At 46.3% G+C, this 25,131-nt stretch overlaps 1 protein-coding gene and 1 non-coding gene across 2 annotated transcripts; both read right to left on the bottom strand.

Moving 5' to 3' along the window:
- Positions 1-25,131, bottom strand: CHD3 (chromodomain helicase DNA binding protein 3). Its single transcript, XM_007952246.2, has 41 exons — positions 25,038-25,131; positions 24,612-24,722; positions 23,931-24,043; positions 23,286-23,456; positions 22,910-23,034; positions 21,119-21,402; positions 20,746-20,876; positions 20,436-20,586; positions 20,072-20,265; positions 19,511-19,744; positions 19,104-19,307; positions 18,423-18,634; positions 17,570-17,701; positions 17,096-17,195; positions 16,508-16,699; positions 16,128-16,328; positions 15,592-15,729; positions 15,193-15,314; positions 14,877-15,050; positions 14,621-14,762; positions 14,246-14,377; positions 13,508-13,625; positions 13,167-13,291; positions 12,753-12,984; positions 12,293-12,459; positions 11,636-11,813; positions 11,127-11,192; positions 10,368-10,453; positions 10,079-10,212; positions 9,365-9,509; positions 9,032-9,194; positions 8,803-8,924; positions 8,560-8,695; positions 8,351-8,452; positions 8,031-8,159; positions 3,026-3,134; positions 2,697-2,829; positions 2,239-2,434; positions 1,015-1,178; positions 653-779; positions 1-122 (listed from the first exon to the last, which is right to left on the bottom strand). The coding sequence occupies exons 1-41, from the start codon at positions 25,129-25,131 to the stop codon at positions 1-3; spliced, it is 6,111 nt and encodes a 2,036-aa protein (XP_007950437.2).
- On the bottom strand, positions 9,797-9,934 carry LOC122151198. Its single transcript, XR_006164031.1, has one exon.

Consider the following 25,131-nt stretch of genomic DNA (forward strand, 5'->3'; position numbering starts at 1 on the left):
TCAGTCGTCTATACAGATCACCTCCCCGGCTCGGGGCTCCTTCCGATCCAGCCCGTCTGACACCACTGCCCCCACCATTTCCTTCTCCTTCTTCACCAGCACTGGAGGGCCGTTGGTGGTGGCTGTGTGGGAAGTGGGTAAGGAAGGGTCAATCCTGACATCCCTCCCAAACTCCATTTCCTGACAACACACATTCTTTTCTCTAGAGCATCTGTTGCTACTTTGGATATCCCAGGGTAAGGGTGGGATAGGACTAGGGAGAATCCCTGTCCCTTAGACTTCCTTTTGTGCTCCATGATGTGCCAACTCTCAGCAGACCTCTTTTGAGTTCATATTCTCTTGCCCTTGAAGTAACCCAGATGGAGGCAGCTTGGGTAGGAAATACTAAGCCATGGAACTACTAAAACCATTGAGAGTTTTGATGATAGGATGGGAGAGGGGTTAAGAAAGATGGGAAGAACAAAGCCCAGAACACCTCCATTCCATAGGTGATTGAAGTAGGTTTAAAAAAAAAAAAAAAGACACAAAATACTATATATTTCTAAGGAAATCAGGTGGGCTGGAGTAGCAAAAAAGTAGCTGAGCAGGAATGATGCTTGGACAAGGAGGAGGAGTAGGAGAAGCAGGGAGCAGAGGAAAATCACCAGCTGACCTGTGATGAAGGACCCTGCTGGCATCTGACTGTAATTGGCGCCTGCGACGGCCAGGGCCCCTACGGGTGCGGCGCTGAAGGCTGCCCCGTACCCCGGAGGTGTGGCATACGGACCCGGAGGGAAGGCCTGAAGGAGAGAGCAAGCTAAAGTTAGAAGATCCACAGTCTGAGAGGAGAGAAGCTGTAGGGGAACCGTTATGGGTCAAACTCCTGCACTACAAGGGGTATGACATACAAGCAGGGCTGATGAGTGTATTTCTAACAAGGTGTATTTTTAACTGAACAGGATTCTGAGAAAAGTGTATAAAAGTGTGCAGGAGGAATACCAACAGGGGAAACAAGTTAGGGAAAAAGGGGGTTACCGGTGTGGGGTGAGGCTCTGTGCCCTTGCTGGCCAGCCGGCTGAGGATGCTGCGCTCGGACATCTGAAGGCGGGCTGCGATGGGAGGTATTCGGGACAGCGTGGCTGGCAGGCGGGTCACGTCTGCCTTCATGTCGCTCAGCAACTCCTCCAGCTGGTTCAGAACTGGGGCCCGGGCCACGGAGAAAGAAGAGAAAGAGAAAGACAGCGAAAGAGAGAGATGGAGCCAGGAAAAGAGACAAGGAGTCAGATGGACAGATATAGTCAGAGAAAGAGAGAAGAAGACACAGATGACAAAAATCCAGAGACCAAGAAAGATAGAAAAAGACAGAAAGAGAGCAACTCAGAGAAAAAGAGGAAGTGTCAGGTAAAGAGACCGATCACCAGAGAACAGATGAAAAGAAGGAAAAAAGAACAAGAGAATATGGAGAAAAGGGAGATAGGGGGAGGACATTGGAAGACATGGGGGCAGGGAGTTGTCAGAACATCCCATACTGGGAGAGTGAGGTTTGGGGGTTAGGGATGATGGGGAGGAAATAATCAGGAGGCATGGGAGGTGGTGAGTGGTATCAAAGATTAAGTAATCAAAGTTTTAATACATAAAGGGTAGGGAGTGTTAGAGGGTCATCATTACAGATTCAAGGAGTTACAATAGGAATCAAAGGGGTCAGGAGTCAGTCACTACATCAATTAGGATTAGATGCATAGAGGGCTTTAGAATTTCTATTACCAAGAAGAGGGTTTGGGAGGAAAGCTTGAAGGTCAAAGGGAAGTTTCATGGGGAAGGGTCAGAGTGTCAGATGGGTGGTAGTTTCTGCCTCATGGGGTGAATGGGATATGAGGGAATGTGATTTGTGTGGCCAGGGATAAGAATTTTTGTGGAGCACACATACGCCACAGTCCCAGAGAAGGTGATAGCAGCAATATGGCAGCATGTGGGTCAGTGAGGAGGTTCTACTGTACGTAGGGGCATGGGTACAGTTCCACACAGTTTGAGGGGAAGGCCCCTTATTAAACACTGATGTGAATGCTATCAGGCTTGCAAAAGTCCCAGAGGCTAAAAAACCAAGGGGATGCCAGTGAGTAAAGGGTGGGGTTAGAGGTCAGAGGGGGATGGTTCAGAAGGTAAAGGGGTCAGAGGGGTGGGAAGATTTTGAGGGGTGCGGGGTGAAGACTTACGCAGCGTTGTGGGCCCTCCCCCGCGCGGGGCCGCCGCGGCCCTTACCCTTGTGCAGGACGGCGTTGGCCGGCTTGTTCCCCGCCAGCGACTCCTTGGAGAGGTGCTGGTGGCTCTCGGCCAGGCACTCGGCCTCGGCGAAGCGGGCGTGGAGGGCCATGGCGGGGTGCGCCGGCTCCTGTGACAGGTTCAGGTAGGCCGCCCGCCGCAGCTGCTCCTCGATCACCAGCGCCTGCTCCAGGAGCTGGGGGAACAGGTAGGGTGAGATGTGAGTACCGGCTGGCAGTCGGTGAATGACAAAAAACTGGAGATCCCCAGCCGCCAGCAGGGGGTGAAAGACACAGAACTGGATCCTAATCTGTACCACAGTTCCAAACACAGGGTAACACTTTAGTCTTCTCCACGAGTACGGCCTCAATCCTCAGAGTGTTAAATTCCCCAGATCTCAACCAGATCTGACCTAAGACCCACTTCAACCCTGTCCTTTCCTCTCTTATCCTTCTCACCTTGAACCTTCGGGCTAGAAATTTATTTTTCATCTCCAGAAAGTTTCCTTTATTGGCTTCAGTTTTAAATGGCTCATTGATAATGGCAAACTGAGCATCATTCTGGATGTCCTGCCACCGTGCATAACCATGGCTGCCGATGAAGGAGGGGGGGACCATCAAGGAATTTAACAGATGGACTTGGCTATGAAAATGGCTTCCCTTTGGATGGACTTCCCCAAAGTGTGGCACAGTATCCTCTTCCCTGGGTAGGAACTCTTTCTTCTTACAGATCCCCCTCTCTCCACATTTAGAGTGTCATTTGTTCTTCCATTTGTATCAAAGGATACAGGACAATCCCAGCCAGAAGCCAATAGTCATGTCTTCTATGCCAGATCTCATTGAGTTTCCCAGAGGAGATAGCTGCTCGTTCCTCATTCTGCCACAGTGTGTGAAGCTCTGAAAAGAGGATAGAAGGGGCCTAAGGGATTTGCAAACCACTTCTAGCCCCACAGATAAGTATGTTGTTGTTATTTGCCATCGAGTCAGCCCTGACTCATAGCGACCCCTCCTTGGGTTTCCGAGGCAGTATCACTACGGAAGTAGGAATGCCCAACCTTCCTTCCGAGGAGTGGCTGGTGGGTTTGAACCGCCAGCCTTCTGGTTAGCAGTCCAGTGCCGTAGGCACTATGCTACCAGAGCTCCTCACAGTTAAGTATAGGAGAGGAGGAAATGAAACAAACAGTAGAAAACAAAAGGCTATTAAAGAGGAAGGAGTAAGGATTAGCTAAGGAGTTAGGAATAAAATTAGTTGTGAACAAGGTTCAAGATAGGATTAAGAATAAAGGTGGGAACCTGACAATTCCAGAACTAAAAAGAGAAGACGAAACTTAACTCTAAACCTGCCAGAAGAAAAGATAACAAAAATCAAAGCAGCAGTAAATAAAATTGAAAACAGAAAAACAACAGAATCAACAAAACCCGAAGTTGGTTCTCTGTCAAGATCAATAAAATTGACAAACCTTTAGCTAGACTAGGAGCTCTGGTGGCACTGTGGTTAAAACACTGGGCTGCTAACCAAAAGGCTAGTGGTTCAAACCCACCAGCTGCTCTACAGGAGAAAGATGAGGCAGTCTATTTCTGTAAAGATTTTCAGCCTTGGAAACTCTCATGGGGCAGTTCTACTCTGTCCTATAGTGTTGCTAAGAGAATCGACTTGATGGTAGTAAGTTAGGTTAGCTAGACTGGCAGGAAAAGTTGGAAATAACCAAAATAAAAAAGAAAAGAGGTGATATTATAACTGACCCAATAGAAACAAAGAGAATTAAAACAAAATACTATGACAACTATATGGCAACAAACTAGAGAACCTAGATGAAATAGACAAATTCTTAGAAACCCACAACTTACCCAAAATGACTCAAGAAGAAACAGAAAAGTCTCAACAGACCCATAACAAATGAAGAGATTGAATCAGTGATCAAAAACCTCCCAAGAAAAAAAGTCCTGGATTGGGTGCTTCACTGGGGAATTCTACTAAACATTTAGAGGAAAATTAATACCGTTTAAACTCTTCCAAAAGATAGAAAAGAAAGGAATACTCCTTAATTCATTTTATGAAGCAAACATAACTGATACCAAAAACTGACAAAGATACCACAAAAAAGGAATCTACAGGCCAATTATCTCTTGTGAATATAGATGCAAAAATACTCAATAAAATACAAGATACAAGCAAACAGAATCCAGCAGCATGCTGAGAATCATACACTGTGACCAAGTGGGATTTATTCTAGAAATGCACGGATGGCTCAACTTCAGAAAAATCAACATAATACACCACATCAACAGAACAAAGGAAAAGAACCATTGATCATTTCTGTGAATTCAGAAAAAGCATTTGATAAAATCCCAACTCCCTTCTTGATGCAAATCCTAAAGAAGAATGGAATAGAAGGGAAATTCCTCCATATGATATATGAAAAACCAACAGCCAACATTATGCTTAATGGAGAAAGCCTGAGAGCTTTCCCCTTGAAATCAGGAACAAGACAAGGATGCCTGCTCTCACCACCTCTATTCAATATTGTATTAGATTTCTTAGCCAAAGCCTTAAGACAAGAAAAAGAAACAAAAGGTATTCAGATAAGAAAATTAGTAAAATTATCTCTATTCGTGGATGATACGATCCTATATATAGAAAATTCTAAAGAATACATAGGGAAATACAGAAAATAGAGGAATTTAGCAAATTTGCAGGGTACAGTCAATAAACAAGTTTAACAGCTGGTTTTCTACATAGTAACAGTGAGTAATCTGAAAGGGAAATTAGGGCAACAATTTCATTTATAATAGCATTTAAGAGAATAAAATACCTAGGAATAAATTTAACCAGGGATATGAAGGACATAAGCAATGAAAATAAAATATTGCTGAAAAACATTAAAAAGACTTAAATGGAAAGACGTTCATATTAATGGACTGGAAGACTTACTATCAAACTATCAAGTACTACCCAAAGAATCTATAGATTCAGTGTAATACTGATCAAAATTCCAACAGCCTTTTTACAGAGATAGAAAACCAATCTTCAATTTTATATGAAAAGGCAAAAGGCCCCGAATAGCTAAAACAATGCTGAAAGAGAAGAACAAAGTATGAGGGCTCACATTTCCTAATTTTAAAACATACAATACAGCTACAGTAATAATAACAGCTTGGTAGTAGTAGAACAAGACACAAAGGCCAATGGAACAGAACTCAAGAGTCCAGAAAAAAACAAACACAACTATGGTCAAGTTATTTTTAACTAAGGTGCTAAGTCCATTCAATGGGGAAAGTGTCTCTTTAATAAAATGGTGCTAGGAAATTGGATTTTCATGTGCAGAAAAATGAAACAGGATTCAATGTCTCAAACTATACACAAAACAAATTTAAAATGGATCATGAACTTAAATGTGCTAACTAAAGTTATAAAAGTCTTAGAAGAACAAGAAAAGGTAATGCTGTCAGGCCTAGCTTTCAACAATAGATTATCTAACATAATAACAAAAGCACCAACAGCAAAAGACAAATAAATAGGACCTCATAAAAATGACAATCTTTAGTTCATCAAAAGGCTTCACCCAAAAAATGAAAAGATCAGCTACTGACTGGGAGAATATCTTTGGAAACCGTACACCTGGTAAGAATCTATTAACTGAAATATATATAAAACTTCGACAACTTAACAACAAAAAGACAACCCAATTCTAAAATGAGCAAAGGACTTGGATAGACATTTCACCAAAGACGACATTTCAAATGGCTACCAAACACATGAAAAGACTCAGCATCATTAGTCATCAGAGAGATGCAAATCAAAACCATAGAGAGATACTGTTTCACTCCCATCAATATGGCTAAGATTAAAGGAAAAAAAACCACACACACACAGAAAATAACAAATGTTGGAGAGGATGTGGGGAAATCAAAACTCTCTTCCACTGCACTGGGGTAAAGCAAAATGGTACAGCTCTTATGGGAAACAGTGTAGCAATTACTCAAAAAACTAAAAGCAGAAAGACCATATGATACAGCAATTCTACTCCTAGGTATATATGCAAAAGACTTGAAAGCAAAGACTCAAGAAAAGAAACTTGTATACCAATGTTCATCGCAGTACAATTCACAACAGCCAAAAGGTGGGAACAAACCTAAATGTCCACAACAGATGAACAGATAAACAAAATGTGTACATACATACAATGGAGTACTACTCAGGCAGCAGGAGGAACGGAGCTTGACACATGCTACAGTACAGATGAAGCTTGAAGACGTCATGCTGAGTGAAATAAGCCAATTACAAACACTGTATGATCTCACTTATATAAAAAGACAAGAAAAGGCAAATATATACAGACCAAAGTTTATTTTGGTTACCAGGGGCATAGAGAAGGGGAAAGGGGAGGGATGTTTAACAATGATGGAAAAAGCACATTGATTAAAGGTTGAGTTACACAGCTGATTTCTGTAATTGCTGTCAGTAAGTAGTACACCTCCAAAAAGCTGAATTAGCAAAGATGTGTGGTATATATATATTTATAACCATGACACACACGCAAAAAAAGAATAGCTGCTGAGGCTGCTAATGTACAACCAAACACCTCATGGGATTTTTGGTTCCTTGGTTTGGAGGTATAGGGTCATGGTTTCATGGGACATTTCAATTAATTAGCCTAATAATATGCTTGGTCCTTCTGTTCTACCTCCTAGTTCATTGCATAGTGCCTGGGTCTTGAAAACGTGCAAGCAACCATCCAAGGCACAACAATTGGTCTTTATTCACCTGGACAACAGTGGAAGAGGAGAGTCAGCAATAGCCTGAGGATAAGGAATGTGTTGCTAATTGCCTCCATGAACAACTGCCTCCTTTGCCATGAGACCAGAATTGGATGGTGCCTGGCTACCATTACTGAAAATATTGATCAAATATTCCAGAGAAGAATCCTGATCATCAGGGGAAAAATGCAGAAGAGAATTTCAAACTCCCATGGACTCCAGACATTCTGAAGCCATGGAGGGTGGATGAACCCCTGAAACTCTTGCCAAGATCATCTTTAAACCTTAAAACCAAAAATGTCTCCTGAAGTCTTCTTAAAACTGAACAATAAATTAACTAATAAGAAAAGGTCTGCTTTCAGCATTACGCTCTTTTAAAAACTATTCATGAGATGAAAAGGAGCTTTGGTGACACAGGGGTTAAAGCATTCGGCTGCTAACCAAAACTTACCCTTTAGCTGCTCTGCAGAAGAAAGATGAGGCAGTCGTTGGCTTCCATAAAGATTTTACAGCCTTAGAAACCCTATGGGGTAGTTCTACTCTGTCCTGTAGGGTTGCTATGAGTTGGAATTGAGTCATTGACAGTGAGTATATGAGATCAAATCAAAACAAGAGTAACTTGAAAGATGAGATAGAAATCTTAGGGCCCTGTAAGTTTATGTTAATGAGGGATGAACAACTCAAAAAAAGAGGGTGGTTATACAACTCAAAGAATGTAATCAATATCACTAAATGGTACATGTAGAAACTTGAATTGGTGTATGTTTTGCTGTGTATATTCTCAACAAAATAAATAAAATTAAGAAGGAAAAAAATAGGTGGGATTAAAGATGGCTTTAGAGTTAGAAAGTCCACTTAAGGAAGATTAGGGCAAGGATCAGAGTCAAGATGCACCTTGACAATGGAGGACACTTGGAATGAAAGGTGGGCAGGAAGGGTCTAGAAGGAAGCCTATTAAGACTCAGGCAAAATCACAAAGTCCGTGAAGATGCGCAAATCCCAGTGGGATCAGATGGCAGTGAGAAGCCCCTGTACCTGTGAAACCACCATCTGCAATATTAAACATGAACCGTGGCTTCTCTGCTTTCTCCTCACGTCGCCCATTGGATCGTGGCTCATCTCGAGGTGGCCCTGGTCGAAGCTCCCGGTCCCCCTTTATATCTTCTGCTACGGCAGATGGGGCAAGGGGTACAGCTCACATCTCAGGATAGTCTCCATTCAGGTCCAAAGACTACACCTGTACTATTCTGGGCCTCTAAATAGCTACCCACCCAGGACCCAGGCATTTGGCCCCCAGACTCCACCTCCCCTAACTCCCTCAAGAGACCCAGGTGTCCAGTCCTTCCACTCATTACCTCTCTTGCCCAAATCCCCCGTTTCCCCCTCCGGCCTCTCCCTGTGCTCCTGTCCATCCAATGGCTTCTCCTCCCCCCTCTCTCCTGGCGTCGACTCTGTGGCTGTGGGAGGCGGTAGGGGACAGGAAGGGAGGATGTCACCCTGACCCCAGAAAAGGGAACCCCCAAATTCTAATCCTCTCCCACCACTCCTAGGGCCATGCACCCACCTGACTTCTCTCTGTCCCCCCGGTACCCAGGTTCAGTCTCCATCTCTCCAGGTACCCCTGGCACCTCATCCTCTAGAGCAATTTTCCTTGGCTCCAGCCGCTCCCCAAGTGAAGGGACTGGGCTGGGGGCGTCGGGCTGAAAGAAAATAATGGAGTCAGGATGAACCAGAGAGCTCCCGTATCGACACAGCCTCCATGACCCCTGCATTCCCTCCCCTCATGGGGAGCCAGGCATCCACACACCTCTGTCTCCATCTTTTCTCCAATTTTGCTATCCTTTTCTGGCTTCTCCTCCTGGTTTTCAGCTTCATCCTTCTCAAGAGGTGTCCTTATTCCATCTCCTTTCTCACTTGGAGCTGGAGTAGCTGCAAGAGGCAGGCAGAATGAGGGAGGCACTTTGACACCAACCACTCTGGTCTGATGGACACTGCCCCGTGACGGTCTCCCTTGCCATTTCCTGACTTCTCATTACCAGGTTTAGAGGTGCAAGGACTGTTTGTAGTGGAAGCCTCAGGAGTGGTGGGAGATGTTTTGGTAGGAGAGGAGGCTCTAGATGAGCGTTTCGAGTCGGCACTGGGATCAGGCATCAGCTCAGGCATTGACCAGCGCCCATTGATGTGCTCAAATTCCTGTACCTGAGGGAATGAGGTTTTAGGGATGGGATCAGCTCCAAGCACTGGACACTTAGGAAGCTCCATTCCCCTCAAACTCACACTAGCCTAAGTCCAGAACTCAGGGACTAAAGGCAGAGGGAAGACAGTCTAGGTAGCTAGCTTGATGGTTTGTAATCAAGGAAACCTGATACCTTTTTCTTCACAAGAGACATGACTCCAATGCGGGTCAACACTTGCTGGCGACTCAGTCCCTCTCGAGGGACCCCATCGGCAAAAGTTTCAGAGCCATCAGCCCCAGGTTCACAGAGATGGCGCATGAACAAAGACACATAGGCCCTAAGGGAAACAGGGTGGGGAGAGGTACAGGGGAGCCTCAGAAGGGACACAGAATGTTTAAAGAGGCACAGAGATTATTGAATCCCTAATTCCTGAGGTGCTCCCAGGGGTCCTCCCTTGGGCTTCTCAATCTTACTATTCCTAGCCCTCCAAATCTTAATGCCCCCATTTGCCCCTCCCTCTGTATTATCTATTGTCTCCTTGCCGTTGGTACTTATTCTTAGGCCCCATCAGTCAGGTCTTCATCCTGTTCACCAGATCCCCCTGCTAGGTTATTGTACCCAAATAAATGTAAAGCTAGAACAGCTTGGGCAAGGTTCCTTTCTTGAAGCCTTTCCCATGGGGAAGAAGCCCAGCCTTTCTACTCTAGGCTCGTCTGAGGGGAGGTGGAGGAGACTGAGTCCACTGCCCAGGAAACCGAGCCAGGAAACAAGTACTGAATGGCAGAGAGGGTGATGATCAGTTGAGTAAGATCACATCATATGGTGGCCAAGAGGAATAAAAGTAACCTCACAACCTCTAGAACTCTTGCATTTTAATCGAGTGAGCCCCGTGTCACCCACACTCACTTAAACTCTTTTTCAGTCTTGCCCCTCAGGTCCCGCACCAGCCACTGAGTGGTGAAGGCATCCTGAGGTGGCATCCCCCAGCGCATCACAGCATTCAGGAAAGCCTTCCGCTGACGAGTATTGAACCCCAACACCTGACAGTGGGGGCAAGGAGGGAGCAGGGGATGAGTGTCCAGGGATCTCATTTCTTGATCCTTTCGATCCACAGTGATCCAGGCCTTAATTTCCAATCCCCAAAGCCCTCATTCTCTCCTCAGAGAACTCAATGGGGCCTTGGCCTAGCTCTCACCTCAATATTGCCCCCAACTCGAGCCAGCAGTGGAGGCAGTGGCTTATCCTTTTCATTCCGGAGTTGCCTCTTTGACTGACGACGCCCTGGAGGTGGGGGTGGGCAGGAGTACAAGACACCCAGTAAGTCCACCCTCCTCTATCCTTCTTTAGTCCCCATTTCCACAATACAGAATATAGGAAAGGCCTATGCCATTTCAGAAGCACTTCTCACTTCTTCCAAATACTTTCAGAACTACTACCACAATGAGTATGAAAATCAAGTCATACTGAAAATTAGTAGCAAAATTTGATGCTATCAGGATTATTGGTGGGAATGTAAAATGATATAACCATTCTTGATCTTTCATCTGGGAACCTGAGCTTCCATAGTTACATATACTCAATATGTTAACAGCATTTGGTTATCACTGGGTCTGGTGGCATAGTGCCTAATGCATTTGAAGGCTAACCAGAAGGCTAGTGGTTCACACCCACCAGCTACTCCATGGAAGGAAGACTGGGCAATCTACTTCCATAAAGATTCACTGCTTCGGAAACCCAAAAGGGGTTGCTATGAGTCAGAATCAACTTGATGGCAGTGAGTTTGGTTTTTTGGGTTTTGGGTGGAGAGGTAATAGATACTTGTTCTTTTGTGCTTATCTGCTGTCTGTAATTTTCCTGTAAGAAAACATGTTTGATTTGTACAAAAACTGTGGGCTTAAAGGAAGTTGGGAAGTAAAATAGGAAGAACTCAGGTTGACAGGAAAACAGAGCCCACCTTCAGGACGTTCATCAAAGTCTTCATCTTCTTCCTCTGATCCTACTGAGTATTCTGACTGGTTATCTGTAGGGGTCAGAGGTCAGTGATGACTCCCTGGGTAAGCCTACACTGAAGCCCTTTCCACCAAAACTCATGTACCTTCCTTTGGCCACTGCTGTCCTGGGGATGCTCTCAGTTTGGTTTCTGAGCCACAGATCCTAACCTGTCTCCACTCACCACACCTTCATCTTTGGGCAACTCCTACTCTGCCACCCTGACTTCTGTGTAACCAAAGCAATGATCTCTGGGTGCCAAACCCTGATCCCTCTACAACTACTGCATAATTTAAATTGTCTGCAAACTCCACTAGCCTCCAGGTGGCTCCTACTGCCCTTCCTGATCTCTTCCCTTTTAGTAGAGTTCTGACTTCTAGGTCTCCTTCTTTCCCTCCAAATTCCCGCAGACTCCAAGACTCTACTCATCACCACTTCTTCCCTTCTCATGTCCTGCAGCTGGGACCGCCTTACCTTGATCCTCCTGAGCAGCATCATTGTAATTAACTTGCTTCCGAACACGCTTGCCCTTGCCGAGGTTCCTGGCCAGGTCCTCTTGCTGCTGTTCATAGTGATGCCTCAGCAACTTCTCCCAGTAGTCAGGATCCACATTCTCCTCCTGCTTGATGATCTCCCGCTCGATTTCCTCAATCTGAAGGGCAGAAGGAGGAACATGGCAGGCTCCCTCCTCACCCAATCCTTCCACCTCAACAAAAGCCTTACTCTCCTGGCTCAGCCATGTCCGGTGTCACTGTTCCTACATCTCCTTCTCAACTCTGCATATGTTTGCTGGACACGGTACATTTTCCCTATCGCTACCTGAAATATTCTTCTTCCTCTTGTTCTCTTTTTTCGAAACCTCACCTCCAATAGCCTCTACATTCTTCCTATCCAATTCAGAAGGTACCTTCTGTGTTTCTCTGCCCTTTCTGTGCCTATGTCTCTCCAAAGTCCAGCCTCACCCATTAGACCAGGAAGTTGTTTGAGGGCCACTATTACTCTTTGCTCAGTATTAGGTAAGAGACTAAATAAAAAACAGAGCAAAGAAGATCATCCCCCTACTGACAGGTCCAGTAAAGGACCTTAAGAAATGACCTCAGACCAGTATCTGACCCCAAAGTCTCTTCTTACCTTGTCTTCTTCCCGCACAACATACTGTGCCACCTTAAAGGAGCTGAGATACTCATTCATGTTCTGCACATCAGTGTCCTCAGTTGCATCTTGGTTCCGGTCCAAGAGCCGAGCAATTGCCTCATTGTCATAGTGGATCACACTGCTGTCCTCCTCCTTGTTCTCTCCTGGTGGAGATGGGGAGTAAAAGGAAACACTGGGTTCCAATGAGAACCTTGGGCAGGACTTTAGACAGGTCAGAAGAAAGTCCTTTACTCTGATTCTTTTCTCACAGGAGCTCTGGAAAAAGACTGTTTCCTTGAGAGAATGTTTTTTTTCTTTTTGCCCTCCAGGCAAGGAAAAAGGACTACTGAAAAGCAAACTCTTCTTCTTAGATAGAAGTTTTTCTACAAGGGGTTTCAGAAAAGTGCCCGTGAGAGAACATAGGCCTGCTTTAAGGGAGCTGCAGAGTGTTTCTCACCCTCATTTTCATCCTTGAACAGTTCCTCAGTGCCAAATTTAAGGATGTCATCCAGCTCCTGCTTGGACATGGAGCCTGCCTTGGAGCCTAGTCCAGGCCGCACCACCAGATGTGTCAGCATCATCTTCCTCTTGGCCACTTGTGTGATTCGCTCTTCCACTGATGCACGAGTCACAAACCGGTAAATCATCACTTTGTTGGCTTGGCCAATCCGATGGGCCCGGCTGAAGGCCTGCAGGCCAAGGGAAAGATGGAGTGGTTAGGGGAGAAGCTGACCGCATACTAGGGTAAGGAGACTGATAAGTAAGGTTCTTCTGTCCTTCAAAAGGCTGATTTCTGACCCCAGAGCATGGGACCCTCCTCCACGAACCCATGTCTCCTTGCCAGATGATACAAGACCCCCAGAATCCCCACCTGGATGTCATTATGAGGATTCCAGTCAGAATCAAAGATGATGACAGTGTCAGCAGTGGCCAGATTGATGCCCAGGCCCCCAGCGCGGGTGGACAGGAGGAAGCAGAATTGTTGGGCTCCAGGAGCTAGGAAGTGAGAATTAGGAAATTACATTTTTCTAATATCTGGCAGTTTTGTCCACTTACTCCTAGATAGTCCCTAACTACAAACCACCATGCCTCCAATTAAAATGCCTATATGTCTATTATCCCCCATGCCAGTGTCTCCCTGTCATCTCCAAAGACTTAGATAGACACAGGCTTCCCACACTGATCAGGGACTGAGGCCTCTCCCCTACTCACCATTGAACCGATCAATGGCCTCCTGTCTCAATGCACCAGTGATGCCACCATCAATGCGCTCATACTTGTAGCCTTCATAGTCTAAGAAGTCCTCTAGCAAGTCTAACATTTTGGTCATCTAGAGCAAGAGAAAAGGAAAACGTCTAGAATAATGAGGTAATAAGATGGACCGTGTCTGTTTTAACTATCCCTTTACTCTAATTCAACCCCAACCCTTACACTTGTGGGTAAGTCTTAAGCTTCCCTAGTGCCAACCCTGCCCTTCCTTTACCTCCGCTAGACCCCAGCTCCTTACTATTCCACACTCCTGTCATACTCTCTTGGTTTCAGATCATGTCTCCCAAGACAAAGGTTCTTTGATATTCACATAAAGGTTTCAGATGACTCTATGAACCCTTGAAAATCTGTGCAAAATCGTATGTGCTTTTTTTTTGAGAGATGACCTGTAGATTTCATAAGATTTCCAAAGGGTCTGTGCTTCTCTTTCAAAGAAGTTAAATAGTGCCAGTCTCAGAGACCTCTGTGAGGATGCAGATGGCTCACCCATCTCCCATTCCACTTAAAAGAAGCTAACTACAACCTTCCACAGCCTTAAGAACAGGGACCAGAGGCTGAGAATGAACCACCTACCCCAGAAACTCTTAATATCATATTCTCAGTGCCCAGGAATTAAAGTCTGGATGGTGAGGAAAGAGGACAGAAAGACAGGGATAAAAAAGAGCTTAGGGGGTAGGTCACCTGTGAGAAGATAAGCACTCTGTGTCCTTGCTCCTTCAGTTTCCGCAACATCTTCTGCAGTAGCATAAGCTTCCCAGATGCCTTAATAAGTGCTCCACCCTCATAAGCCCCACTAGGGAGTTTTGGAGACTCCTGAAAAGCAGGGATAAGAGAGGAGGAGAGGATCATAAAATGTGCCCTCACTGTTACTGTGCCTAGAAAGCTGGAAGCCCAAATCTAGTCTCCACATTTTTCAAATTCCTACTCCTCCTTAGGGATCTAGTCACTGGCCTCCCAGGCCAGCTCTACTCTCTTGGTCTGCTCTACTCACATGGTCAACTCCCCTAGTTTTCACACAACCAGGAATTTAATCAGTTCCTTGCGCTGTGTACCCACCATAGCAGCCACAGGAAAGAGGTATGGATGGTTGCAGCACTTCTTGAGATCCATCATGATGTTAAGCAGCGACACTTGGTTCCCACCACCTCGTGAATTCAAGGCCTCAAAATTTCGAGTCAGGATGTACTTGTAGTATTTCCTAAATGCCAGGGTGGGGGGCACAATATAGGAAACAATGGGGACAGTGAGGCATTTGGTCACAAGTGCAACCAAATCCCCAGCCCAAAGCCCAAGTAGCTGCCTTGCATCTCACTTCTGCATGGGACTCAGCTCGACTCGAACAATGAGCTCCGTCTTGGCTGGCATGTTCTTAAAGACATCAGCCTTAAGCCTCCGCAGCATGTGTGGCCCCAGCAAATCATGCAGCTTCTTAATTTGGTCTTCTTTGGATATGTCAGCAAACTCCTCCAAGAAGCCCTCCAGGTTGCTAGCAGTCAAAAGATAGGAAATGAATAGTTGTCAGGTAGTTTGCCCCTGATCCTGGGCATTATTCTGACTAATCTACCAGTTCATCTTGTCAGCCCTTCAACCTCTTACTCTACAGTCTAGACAACAACAGAGCTACTTACTTAAACCTTTCAGGGGTGAGGAAGTTCAGCAGATGGAAGAGCTCCTCCAGATTATTCTGCAATGGGGTTCCTGTGAGCAGTAACTTATGATCTATCTTATAGCCATTGAGGACCCTGAAAAACTAGAAGATGGTCCAAGGAAAGGCAAGAGAAAGAGCCTAATTAGTATTAAGTGGTTGGCTGACATCATCAACCTTCCCCTGTCCCTAGCTACCCTTTCCCTCCAGATCAGAGGCCCTGGATCACTAGTCTCCTCTCCTTTCCAACCTATGCTTCTCCCCAGAGTCCCTGCCATCCTGTCCTCCAGACTTTAGAAAATCTACAGAAGTTTTTTTTTAGGATCCTGGCAAATGGCAGTCCACAGGCCTCATGTTTCTGGGTGCTGAGACTCTCACTCACCTTGGATTGGTTGTTCTTGAGCCGATGGGCCTCATCCACCACAAGGCAGGCCCAGCGGATGGAGCCCAGCGCTGCCTGATCAATGGTGATCAGCTCATATGAAGTCAGGAGAACATGGAACTTCACCTGTGCCTCCCTCTGCCAACACAACCATTACCCATTTGGCTGTCACCCTATACCCATGTGCCTCGACCTCCAGCCCCATTCTTTATCCAAACATCTTATCCTGACTGGGACTCCCAAAGGGAATCGATTATCTTGTTCTCCAACTTTGATTTCATGCAGGGATTACTGAACTTGGTCCCCAAACCCCCATCCCCTAAGCCCAATAGTGACACAAACTGAAAGACACACAGATATGTGTGTGCCTCTGGGCGCACCTGCTACATCTCTAAGGCCAGAGTGCAGAAGGCACAAGGACAGGTAGAATGAAGGAGGGCGAAAGCTTCACAGGGAAACAAAGAACTGAAATCCTGGTCTGGGCATAGAAATGAGAGATTTGAGGGTCTTTGAAACCATGAAGTAAAGGGGCTTACCTTCATCTTAAAAGCTTTCTTGCCACCTTTAATGGCATTATCCTCAAAGGAAAACTCATTCTCACGAATGATGGCCCGGCTGTCCTTGTCACCCGTGTATGTCACCACATAGAATTTGGGTGCCCACATTTGGAACTCCCGCTCCCAGTTAATGATGGTGGAGAGTGGGGCACTCACCAGGAAGGGACCTTTCGTGTGGCCCTGGGAGTCAACAGAGGAAGGGGAACCATTAATCCAGGTTTGTAATTTACACTATACTTTAGTCCTCTGCTTGCTACACCCCTCCCCCACTTCCTACCTTCATCCCCTACCCCCACCTTCCTCAGGCCAGGCTAGGCGTCAGCCTGGCTGTCCCGCTTAGGCACCCTAGAAGCCAGCACCTCCTTATAGAGTGAGTAGAGGAAGACGATGGTTTGTATGGTCTTGCCCAGCCCCATCTCATCAGCCAGAATGGTGTCCGTGCCCTGGGCCCATGAGAAGCGTAGCCAGTTCAATCCTTCCAGCTGATACATATGCAGTGTACCACCAGTGGCTGTGATAAACCGTGGCTGAGTCTCATATTTCACTGTAGGCTGTAGAGTCAAGAAGTCAGAAGTTCAAGGGAACTATTAGTAGCTCCTATGGTCTTAGTTTCTCTTCCCTGGCACTGTGATCAGGTTTTATCACAATTCCCTCTACTGTGGTCTGAACTTATGAAAGTTCTAGTTTTCAGTCCCACCCCACCCCCAATTTCTTAAAATACAACCCAGCATGGGGAAGGGCTAGCTGGTGGGGGAGCCCCATGTGTGCTGGCTCTCTGATTCTTAGCCAAATTTCCTAGCTACTCTTGGGGGAAGGCGGAATATTGAAGAAAGAGCTACTGCTTAAAGAGGTTGTTGAAACTCTGGGAAGTTCTGTCAGTAGACCCAGGGAGATATTCCATCACTATGGCTCCAGAAATAGGAGAAAGTCCAAGCGAGAAGACTTACATCATTAGTAGGAGAACTGGGAGGCCCATCGGTCTGTAGTTCCTTCTTCTTCTTCTTATACTTGCGGGGCTGGGCGGGATCCTCCCCCATAATTAGTTCTCTAGAAGAGTGGACCTAAGTGAGGCCTGCTGTTTAGGAAGCTCCTCTCCCCTCTGAACTCATTCCAGACCTACCTTCCATGTCCTATAACTTAGATCTTCTCCCAGGCTCTTTGACTCTCACCCCATGGATTCCACTTTCAGAGCCAACTCTCCCCAGTCCTGAACATCCCCTTCCCTAACACTTAGCCCAGATTTGATTTCTGTTCCTTACATTGCCTCTTTACCAATCTCACTCCAAACAAGCCAGCCTAGGTTCCCATTACCCTGAATTCAAGATTGGATATTTCCATGATACATCTCTTTTGACGATGGAGGTTTTGCTTTCATGCCCCAATCCCTAGTCTTCCTCTAAGCCATGCCCTGGCTCCCTCACCGATGTCTCCAGTAGCTCTGCTTATGGTCTTCATATTCAGGGATGTTCATTTCATCTTCCTCCCATGTGGACTGGTCATATGGTAAGTCCCTCCATTTCACTAAATAGTGGTAATTCCCCTTTTTGTCCACACTATGGGGCAGAGGGCCAAGAGGAGGAGCAGGAGGGGAAAAATAGTATGGGTTACAAATAGAAATAAGTCCTATTTACACAATGATTAGCCAGTATACAAAATTTGTCAACTATTTCTCAGTGCCAGGCTATTGGAAAGGAGTGTAGAATGGCTAAAGTACTATCCTAAGTTTTCTATGACACACCCTAAAAATCAGCTGTCACAATACAACACTTGGCTTCGCCATTATTTCTTCATTTAGTGAGTATTTACTAAGAATTGATTATGTGCTGAGCACTGTTACAGAAACTACAGATTAAGCAGTAAATAAGACAGACAAATGACCCTATTTTCATGGAGCTCACATTCTACTTGGGGAGGTGGCAATGAAATAAAAAATAAATATATGGCATAATGTTAGGGAGCAGCAAGCACTATAAAGGAAGAAATGCTAGCAACACTGATCCAGATGAATCACGTTTCCTGTGTTTTGTTTTCATGTCCCCATCCCCAGACCCATCTGTCACTTCTTATGCCACTGGAGAGTAGAAGAAGCAACAACAGGGCTGGACTTTGCTCTCAGCTTCTCTCATCCCATAAGAGGAAACCAGGCCAGAAGGGCTTGGGCTGTAGCAGGGGTTATCAAGAATGGATCAATTAGGCATTCTGATAATCAACAAGTTAACTGTAGCAAGGACAATATCCTATCACAGGGAGCCTTTCCACAGGCCAAGGATTCACCTGTGGTTGATGATGCGGTGGACTGTCATCCACTCTGGCTTGATACCAAAGCGATAGTACTTCTCCTCCATCTCAGCATAGTGGGGATCTTTCACCTTGCGCTTGTCACTCTTCCCATCATCCTCACCAGAGCCATAATCCAGGGGTGGGGGCTCATCCATGTCATTCTTCCGTTGGTAGTTTCGATACATTACCAAGTGGAAGATTTCCAGCTGATGGGGCACAGAGGCAAGGGGAAGAGATAGTCCCAACATCCAGAGAGGACAAAGGGGGACAGGGAAGAGGCCAGCAAGGGGAACGAAAGAGGCTATAGGAGAGGTGTGGGATATAAAAGCCAAAGCAGGAGGATGAATGAAATGAAACAGAAAAGTATAAAGTCAGAAGATGGGCCTGGTGGGAATGTAACAAACAAAAGGAAGGAGGGAATAGAATTACTAAGATTAAGGGTACTGGTAAAAAAAATGGAAAAAGATAGCTATCTAAGGAAAGAAAGCCAGAGGCTGAGAGAAAGAGGACTGGAGGCCAAGAGAAGCACATATGGACTAAGGAAGTAGGTACGGTGTGACTGCCAGAGGTATGAAGTGAAGGAAAGCAAAGGACATGGAAGACTAGGGAAGAACACGGTGAGATAAGAATGTAATGAGTAGGGTCACTGGATAGGGACAGGAGAGGCACTTGTACCTGAAGCTCCTTGGCCCAGGAGCAGTGCCAGTAGGACAGGCCTACCCACTTGACAAAGAATTCTCGCTCCGATCTGCCCTGAAGAGGGCGAGGGGCTGGGACATCTGGATTTCCATCTGCCTGCTGGGGGGCTAGCACTGTCACAGGTGGCTCCCCCCACCGCCAATGCAGGATCTTCTGCACACGGCCCTTCAGCACAGGGCACTTCAGGATGAACACATACAAGAAGACAGAAAGAAAGAGGCAGAAAAAGCCTATCATTAGAGCAGGAGCTTTGGGGTCCTGCAAGGGAATCAAAAGTTAAGTGTGAAGGAGAATAGAGAAAGAAGGGCTGGGGGTTTGGAACCCAGAGACAGGGGAAAGTCAGGGCCTAACCATGAATAACAATAGGAGATGGTCATACTCACTGTGCAACGGGGACACAGCCATTCCCCATTGGGGATGTCAGGCAGGGGAGGGTTTAGACAATGTATATGATAAGAAGAGATGCAAGCGTCACAGCAGAGGAGCTCCCCCCCATCTTTGCAAACACGGCAGTACTCCATGTGATCATCTTCCTCCTCCTTTTCCCCTTCTTCCTCTCCTTCCTCTTCATATTCTTCTTCCTCCTCCTTGGCCTCCCACTGTACCCCCTCCTTCTCCTGGGAGGCCAAGGATAGACAAAGAGACAGATAGAAGAAAACAGTTAAGCAGTAAGACTGGAAGAGAGAGGCAAAGGCAGGACACCTAAATCCTAGAAGTGCAGAGAAAACTAGTGGGAGCTAAGGAACAGGACACTCCATTTCCAAAAATGTTGATTCTGGGGGCAAAGGGATGACAGAAAGAAGCAAACTAGGATCCTGAACACTTAACTATCTGTTACTGAGAAGATCAGGCATCTAGGGATAGGAAGAGGACAACTGCAACCAAGGAGGAAACAGATGGGTGGGTCTGTGAGGCCTGTAAAATGCTGGGCACCAGGTACTCACACAGTGAGGGCAGCTCCATTTGCCCTCAGGAGCCCGGTCAAGCTCAGGATCAAGGCAGACGAGGTGGTAGGCACGAGGGCAGGTGTCGCACAGAATAATTTCCCCACCCTGCTGGCACACCTCACAGTAATCCTGATGATCCGTCTCGTAGCCATCAACCTCCTCCTCCCCGGCCACTGCGGGGCAGCCCAGGACTGTCATATACCCCAGTGGAGGCAAAGGGAACAGAAAGAGAAGGAGAGAGATGGAGGGGAGAGAGAAAAAAAGAGAGAAGGGTTGAACAGAGAAGTCAAAATTGAAAATAAGACAATGAAGGAATGAGAGGAAAGCAGGCAGGATCACACACACAGCCAATGCCCCTTACCCTTCTTCTTCTTCCTTCCTGGCCGCCCTCTCTTTAGTTTCTTGGTGCGGACAGGCCCATCAGGTCGACCTGAGGCACTATGGACACTGCCACTGTCCAGGTCTGATTCCTCAGCCTCTGGCTCGGGGCCCTCATCACTCTGTAAGACATACTGCCCATAGCCCCGTGGTTGTCAGCAAAGCTGACGTGATTCTGCTTCCCTCCCCGAACATCAGGCACCCCACTCCAGCTTCCCTCAGGGTCCATGTATCTGGACCCCAGCCCCTGAGATCCTCCAAGAGATTTTAATAGGCAGGGAAGGGCTGCTCACCGAGCCTCCCTTCTTCCTCTTGCCACCCAGCAGCCCTAGTTTAATTTTGAGAGGTGCCATCTTCTTTCCCCGGAGCTTCTTACGTCCATCAGGCACGCGGGGGCTCTTACTCCGCCTCTTATGGCCTGGACCTGATTGAAGAGGAGGGTGAGAACAGAAAAGGCAGAAATCATGACACACACTGGAAAAAGAGAGGCTACAGGGGCCTCTGGACTATTATTGTGAGGGCTATGGTTTCACTAAGACACCCTTCCTGGAAAGCATTTCTCCTTTAGCAGTGAGGGCTGGGAAGACAAAAGAATTCTAGACTCTAATTTGAGAGCATGCAGTTCAAAAGGTGGGGTGACAACTCTTGAAGAGGAGGTTTCCTTACCTTTGCCCTCTTTGGTTTTGGCTCTTCGGATAGGTGGGGGCTGGATATCAGCAGTAGGGGGTGGTGGAAGGGTGGGGGGTCCGGAAGGTGCCATGGGGGTGGCTGATGAGACGGCAGCTGACACCTGCTCAGCTACAGCTGCTGCTGCCGCTGCTGCGGCCGCTGCCACAGCAGCTGCTGACCCCTTGAAGGGGTTGTTGGCGCTGAACTCTCTCCACTTGGCCCCAAGGATGGTCATCATCTTAGACATTGGGATCTTAGGATTTTTCTTAGCAATTAGGGGCCTGTAAATAGGAAAGCAGAAGACTCGGACCCTCTTATAGGGAGCCTGAGAATACTGCCACTACCTCCCCTCATCAGTTAAGTCTACGCACAGGCCAAGATTCCTGGGTGGTGAAAATATGTCCCATTAAAAATAACATCAATTAAAAAAATAAACAAATATATTTTTCAAACAAAGAGAACAGGTTAAAAAAACAAAAAATAAAATTTGAATAAACAAAGAAACAAAAAATAGCATTGATAAAGATACTCTCTACTTTTTCATGTACTACTTTATAAAGCACTTTCATATATATTATTTTATTTGATGCTCACAATGCTACTAAGAGTTAGTATGGTTCTTTGTATCACTCGTAAGTTTCGTGGGCTCTCAGAAAAGGCCCCATCAGTTGGAATCCGAAAGAGATGGACTAGGCTGGTTTTGTTCTGGGGTGTGACGTTAAGCTCTTGTGAGGACATGGGTCACCGTTAGTTCACTCACACCTTCTAAGTTTTGCTGACAAAAGCATTATCTTTAGCAGTGAGGTAGGTAAGACAAATATTAATAATGACAGATCCAAGTTACTGAACACTCCCTATGGGACAGGCACTAACTGTACTGTACTTTCCATTCATTATCCCATTAAGTCCATATGAGACTCTTGTAAGATACGTACTATTATTATTCCTGTTTTATAGATAAGGAAACAAAAAGTCAAAAAAGTTAAGATGACATAACTAGTAAGTGAGAGAGACAGGGCCTAAACCTCAGCAGGCTGCCCCCAGAGCCTTCAACTACCATGTTAAAGTGCCTCCTCCCCAAAAGGCACCTCTGCTGTCCTCTACTACTTTGAATATCATTGAAACTCATGACCTGCTGCCAGCAATTCATCCTCCATTATCAAGGGGGGCTAAAAAAGAGGCACATGAGTTGATAACTGACAAAAGGAAATTTGGGAATACTGACACTATCTCTCAGTTCCAATTTAAAGGAGTCATTTGGGAAAAATGGAACTGTTAGAGCAGGGAAGGGTCATCGTTGTTTAGGTGCCATCAAGTCGGCTCTGACTCATAGTGATCATTAACTCACTACTATCAAGTCAAATCCAACTCATAGCGACCCCTCCTTAGGTTTCCAAGGCAGTATCTCTACAGAAGTAGATTGCCCAATTTTTCTTCTGAGGAGTCGCTGGTGGGTTTAAACCGCCAGCCTTCTGGTTAGCCGTCAAATACCTTAGGTACTATACCACCAGAGCTCCCATAGTGATCATTAGTCTTGGCTATATTCTGATGGTAGGGTTTCCCAGTCTAGCACTAGAATTTTAACTCCTCAGTGAAGGGTCTTCAACTTGGGCTCTTGGATCCTCAGAAGTTGAGGAACTACCTGAAATTATGCATAGAATTTCATATATAGGTTCTGTGAATTTCTCTGGAGAATACTTTCTTAGCTCTCATCAGATTCCAGAGAGGTCCACAGACCTCCTAAGGTTGAGAGTGTCTGTTTAAGAGGAACCCCCAGTGCTATCCTACCTCATGAACTGGCTAAAGGCTTTGTAGTTGGTGAGTGTGTGGTAATCCTCCTCAGAGAATACATGCTCCACGTCCTCAAGGCCCCAGGTCAGAAGTAGAGTTGCTGATGACTTCTGTTCTACCTGCTGGAATAGATAAGTCTTCAGGGAGGTGGATGCTCCTCTGCTCCCTATCATGGGGCCTCCCGATACATCTCCCTCCACATACCCTATCAGCTTCCCTGGGCTGTAGTGCTTCTTATTCTGTTCTCTGGACCAATCGCCCCCCTCAGAAACTATGGCCTCTTCACTTAACACCAGCCACTTGGGGCTTTCCCATCCTCCTCATACATGCACTCAATACTAATTTCTCACCCCTGCTCCCTAACTCTATTCACCTTTTGTCCCCCATCTCCCTCCCCTTTTTTCCGCCGCTTTGTCTTCTTCTCCTTTTTTTCTCGGTGCTTCCGTCTCCGTTTCCGACCTGGTCCAGTTCCATACTCACTGCCACCACTCTCTGACTTCTCCCGATACTCATCCCGCTCAGAGCCAAATTCTTCCTCACTATCCTAACGGATTGAAATAAAAACATTTATTCAGCACTTACCACGTACCAAGAATTGTTCTTAGCACAAATCATGTAAAACAGTTGTCTACCTTTTACGGATAAGGAAACTGAGACACAGCTAAATAAATTGCCCAGGAAGACAGCATGCTGTCAGGCCTCTAACTTATACAGTCTACCTCAGGTCCTGCTTTCAACCACTTCTATTTACTGAGAAGGCAAAGCATATACAACAATTGGGCTCTTCACTAGGGTGTAGTGACGTTAGATACACAAGCTAGCAAGAGGGAACAGGACTCAGGAGCCTTCCTGAATGCACGACACCCCCCCCCCCCCAAGTAACTGATATAATGTAGATCTCTAGACCATGACTTAGGGGACCAAAGAGCACCCTGAGGGCTCCAGAGAGGGAACTGGGAAAAAACAGGGAATGGTTTCCCTGAGCCTTGCTACAGAGAAAGGTGTCCTTGATACTTACAAGCTTCTTGCGTTTTCTGGGTTTTCCTGGCTTATTCTCCTTCTGTTTCTTGGGTCCTCGTTTTCTCTTCTTCACACCCAAAGCTGAAGGCAGCAGCCGAATGTCATCCTTATCTTTGGGGCATAGAGCACCAGAAAACCTAAGCTTCTGAGTTCCCAGTCTCTGTGTTTCCTCAATATCACCCTTTCTCACCTCCTCAGTTCCCACTCTCTAGGAACTTGGATGTTAACTCTTCCAAACCCTACCTCCCTTCAATGGATGCAAACACAGAGTGTTTCGAGTACTCTGGGATGCTCTGGTTCTGAATGGGAGGTCAGGGGTCAGAAGAGGAGAGCAGCCAAACCACTCCCTTTTCTCTCCTCCTCCTAACAAGGGACCAGGCTCTAGGCCATGGGCTCTGACTGTGGCAGGTCCTTTCAGTCGCCGCCAGGGCGCCTCCTGCCTTTCCCCTTACTTCGCCAGCTGGCATCTTGCCCAGGAACTGGGAAAGCCATGCCCAGCTGCTGGCCTGGCCTGACCCCAGAACTTGGAGTGGGGAGACACAAACTGGCAGCTCCCTAAGCCAGATGCTGAGAAGGGCGAGCCAAAGGCTGGACACCTGGGTTCTCACTAACACACTGGGGCCTTAATGTCCTTTTTGGGACCAGGGAAGCCTCTATTTATATTTCCTCAGATAATCACCAAGCCTCCTGTCATCGCAACATAGCCTTAGAGGAAAAGAAAGCCTGAGCTGGTCATTTTCACTTCTTGCCTGCAAGATCATAGTGTGTGGCTCCTTCAGCACACTCTGACCTTACAGGAGAAAGCCTCCACAGTTACCTTCCTGAATGCACGACGAAACCTGCCTCCTCCTTGCAAATATCTTATAATTTGCCTTCAAATTTGTCTCCATAACCCTGCTCCCTCTGAGAACTTGAGGGCCCAGCCCTTTGTCCCCTGGTCTCATTCTTCATCTTCACATTTAGTCCCAGAAATTCTTACCCATTCTTATTGATGCAGTAAGGGAGACCCAAATGAAGACACAGGCACAGAAACACATAGCACTGACATTCTCAAATGCACACAATATACACACATTTATCAATACAAATAAAGGACAGCTTATACCTGCTTTCAGCAGGGTTAGGTCCCTGGCTTTCTCCTCAGATGTCTCTGTCAGAAGGCCTGGGTTTGGTTCTTCCTTGATGTCCCCCCACTCCAT

Source organism: Orycteropus afer, unplaced genomic scaffold (genome assembly GCF_000298275.1).
Source record: "Orycteropus afer afer isolate SDZICR_OR568_19922 unplaced genomic scaffold, OryAfe1.0 scaffold00330, whole genome shotgun sequence".
In the NCBI taxonomy this organism is placed as follows: Eukaryota; Metazoa; Chordata; class Mammalia; order Tubulidentata; family Orycteropodidae; genus Orycteropus; species Orycteropus afer.

Coding starts and splice junctions, on each gene's coding strand:
- CHD3 (XM_007952246.2), bottom strand. CDS start 25,131: ATGGAGTGGGGGGACATCAAGGAAGAACCAAACCCAGGCCTTCTGACA. Junction 18,635..19,103: donor CCTGGGCCAAGGAGCTTCAG/GTACAAGTGCCT, acceptor GTGCCCCATCAG/CTGGAAATCTTCCACTTGGT. Junction 780..1,014: donor CAGAGCCTCACCCCACACCG/GTAACCCCCTTT, acceptor TCTCTCCTTCAG/GCCTTCCCTCCGGGTCCGTA.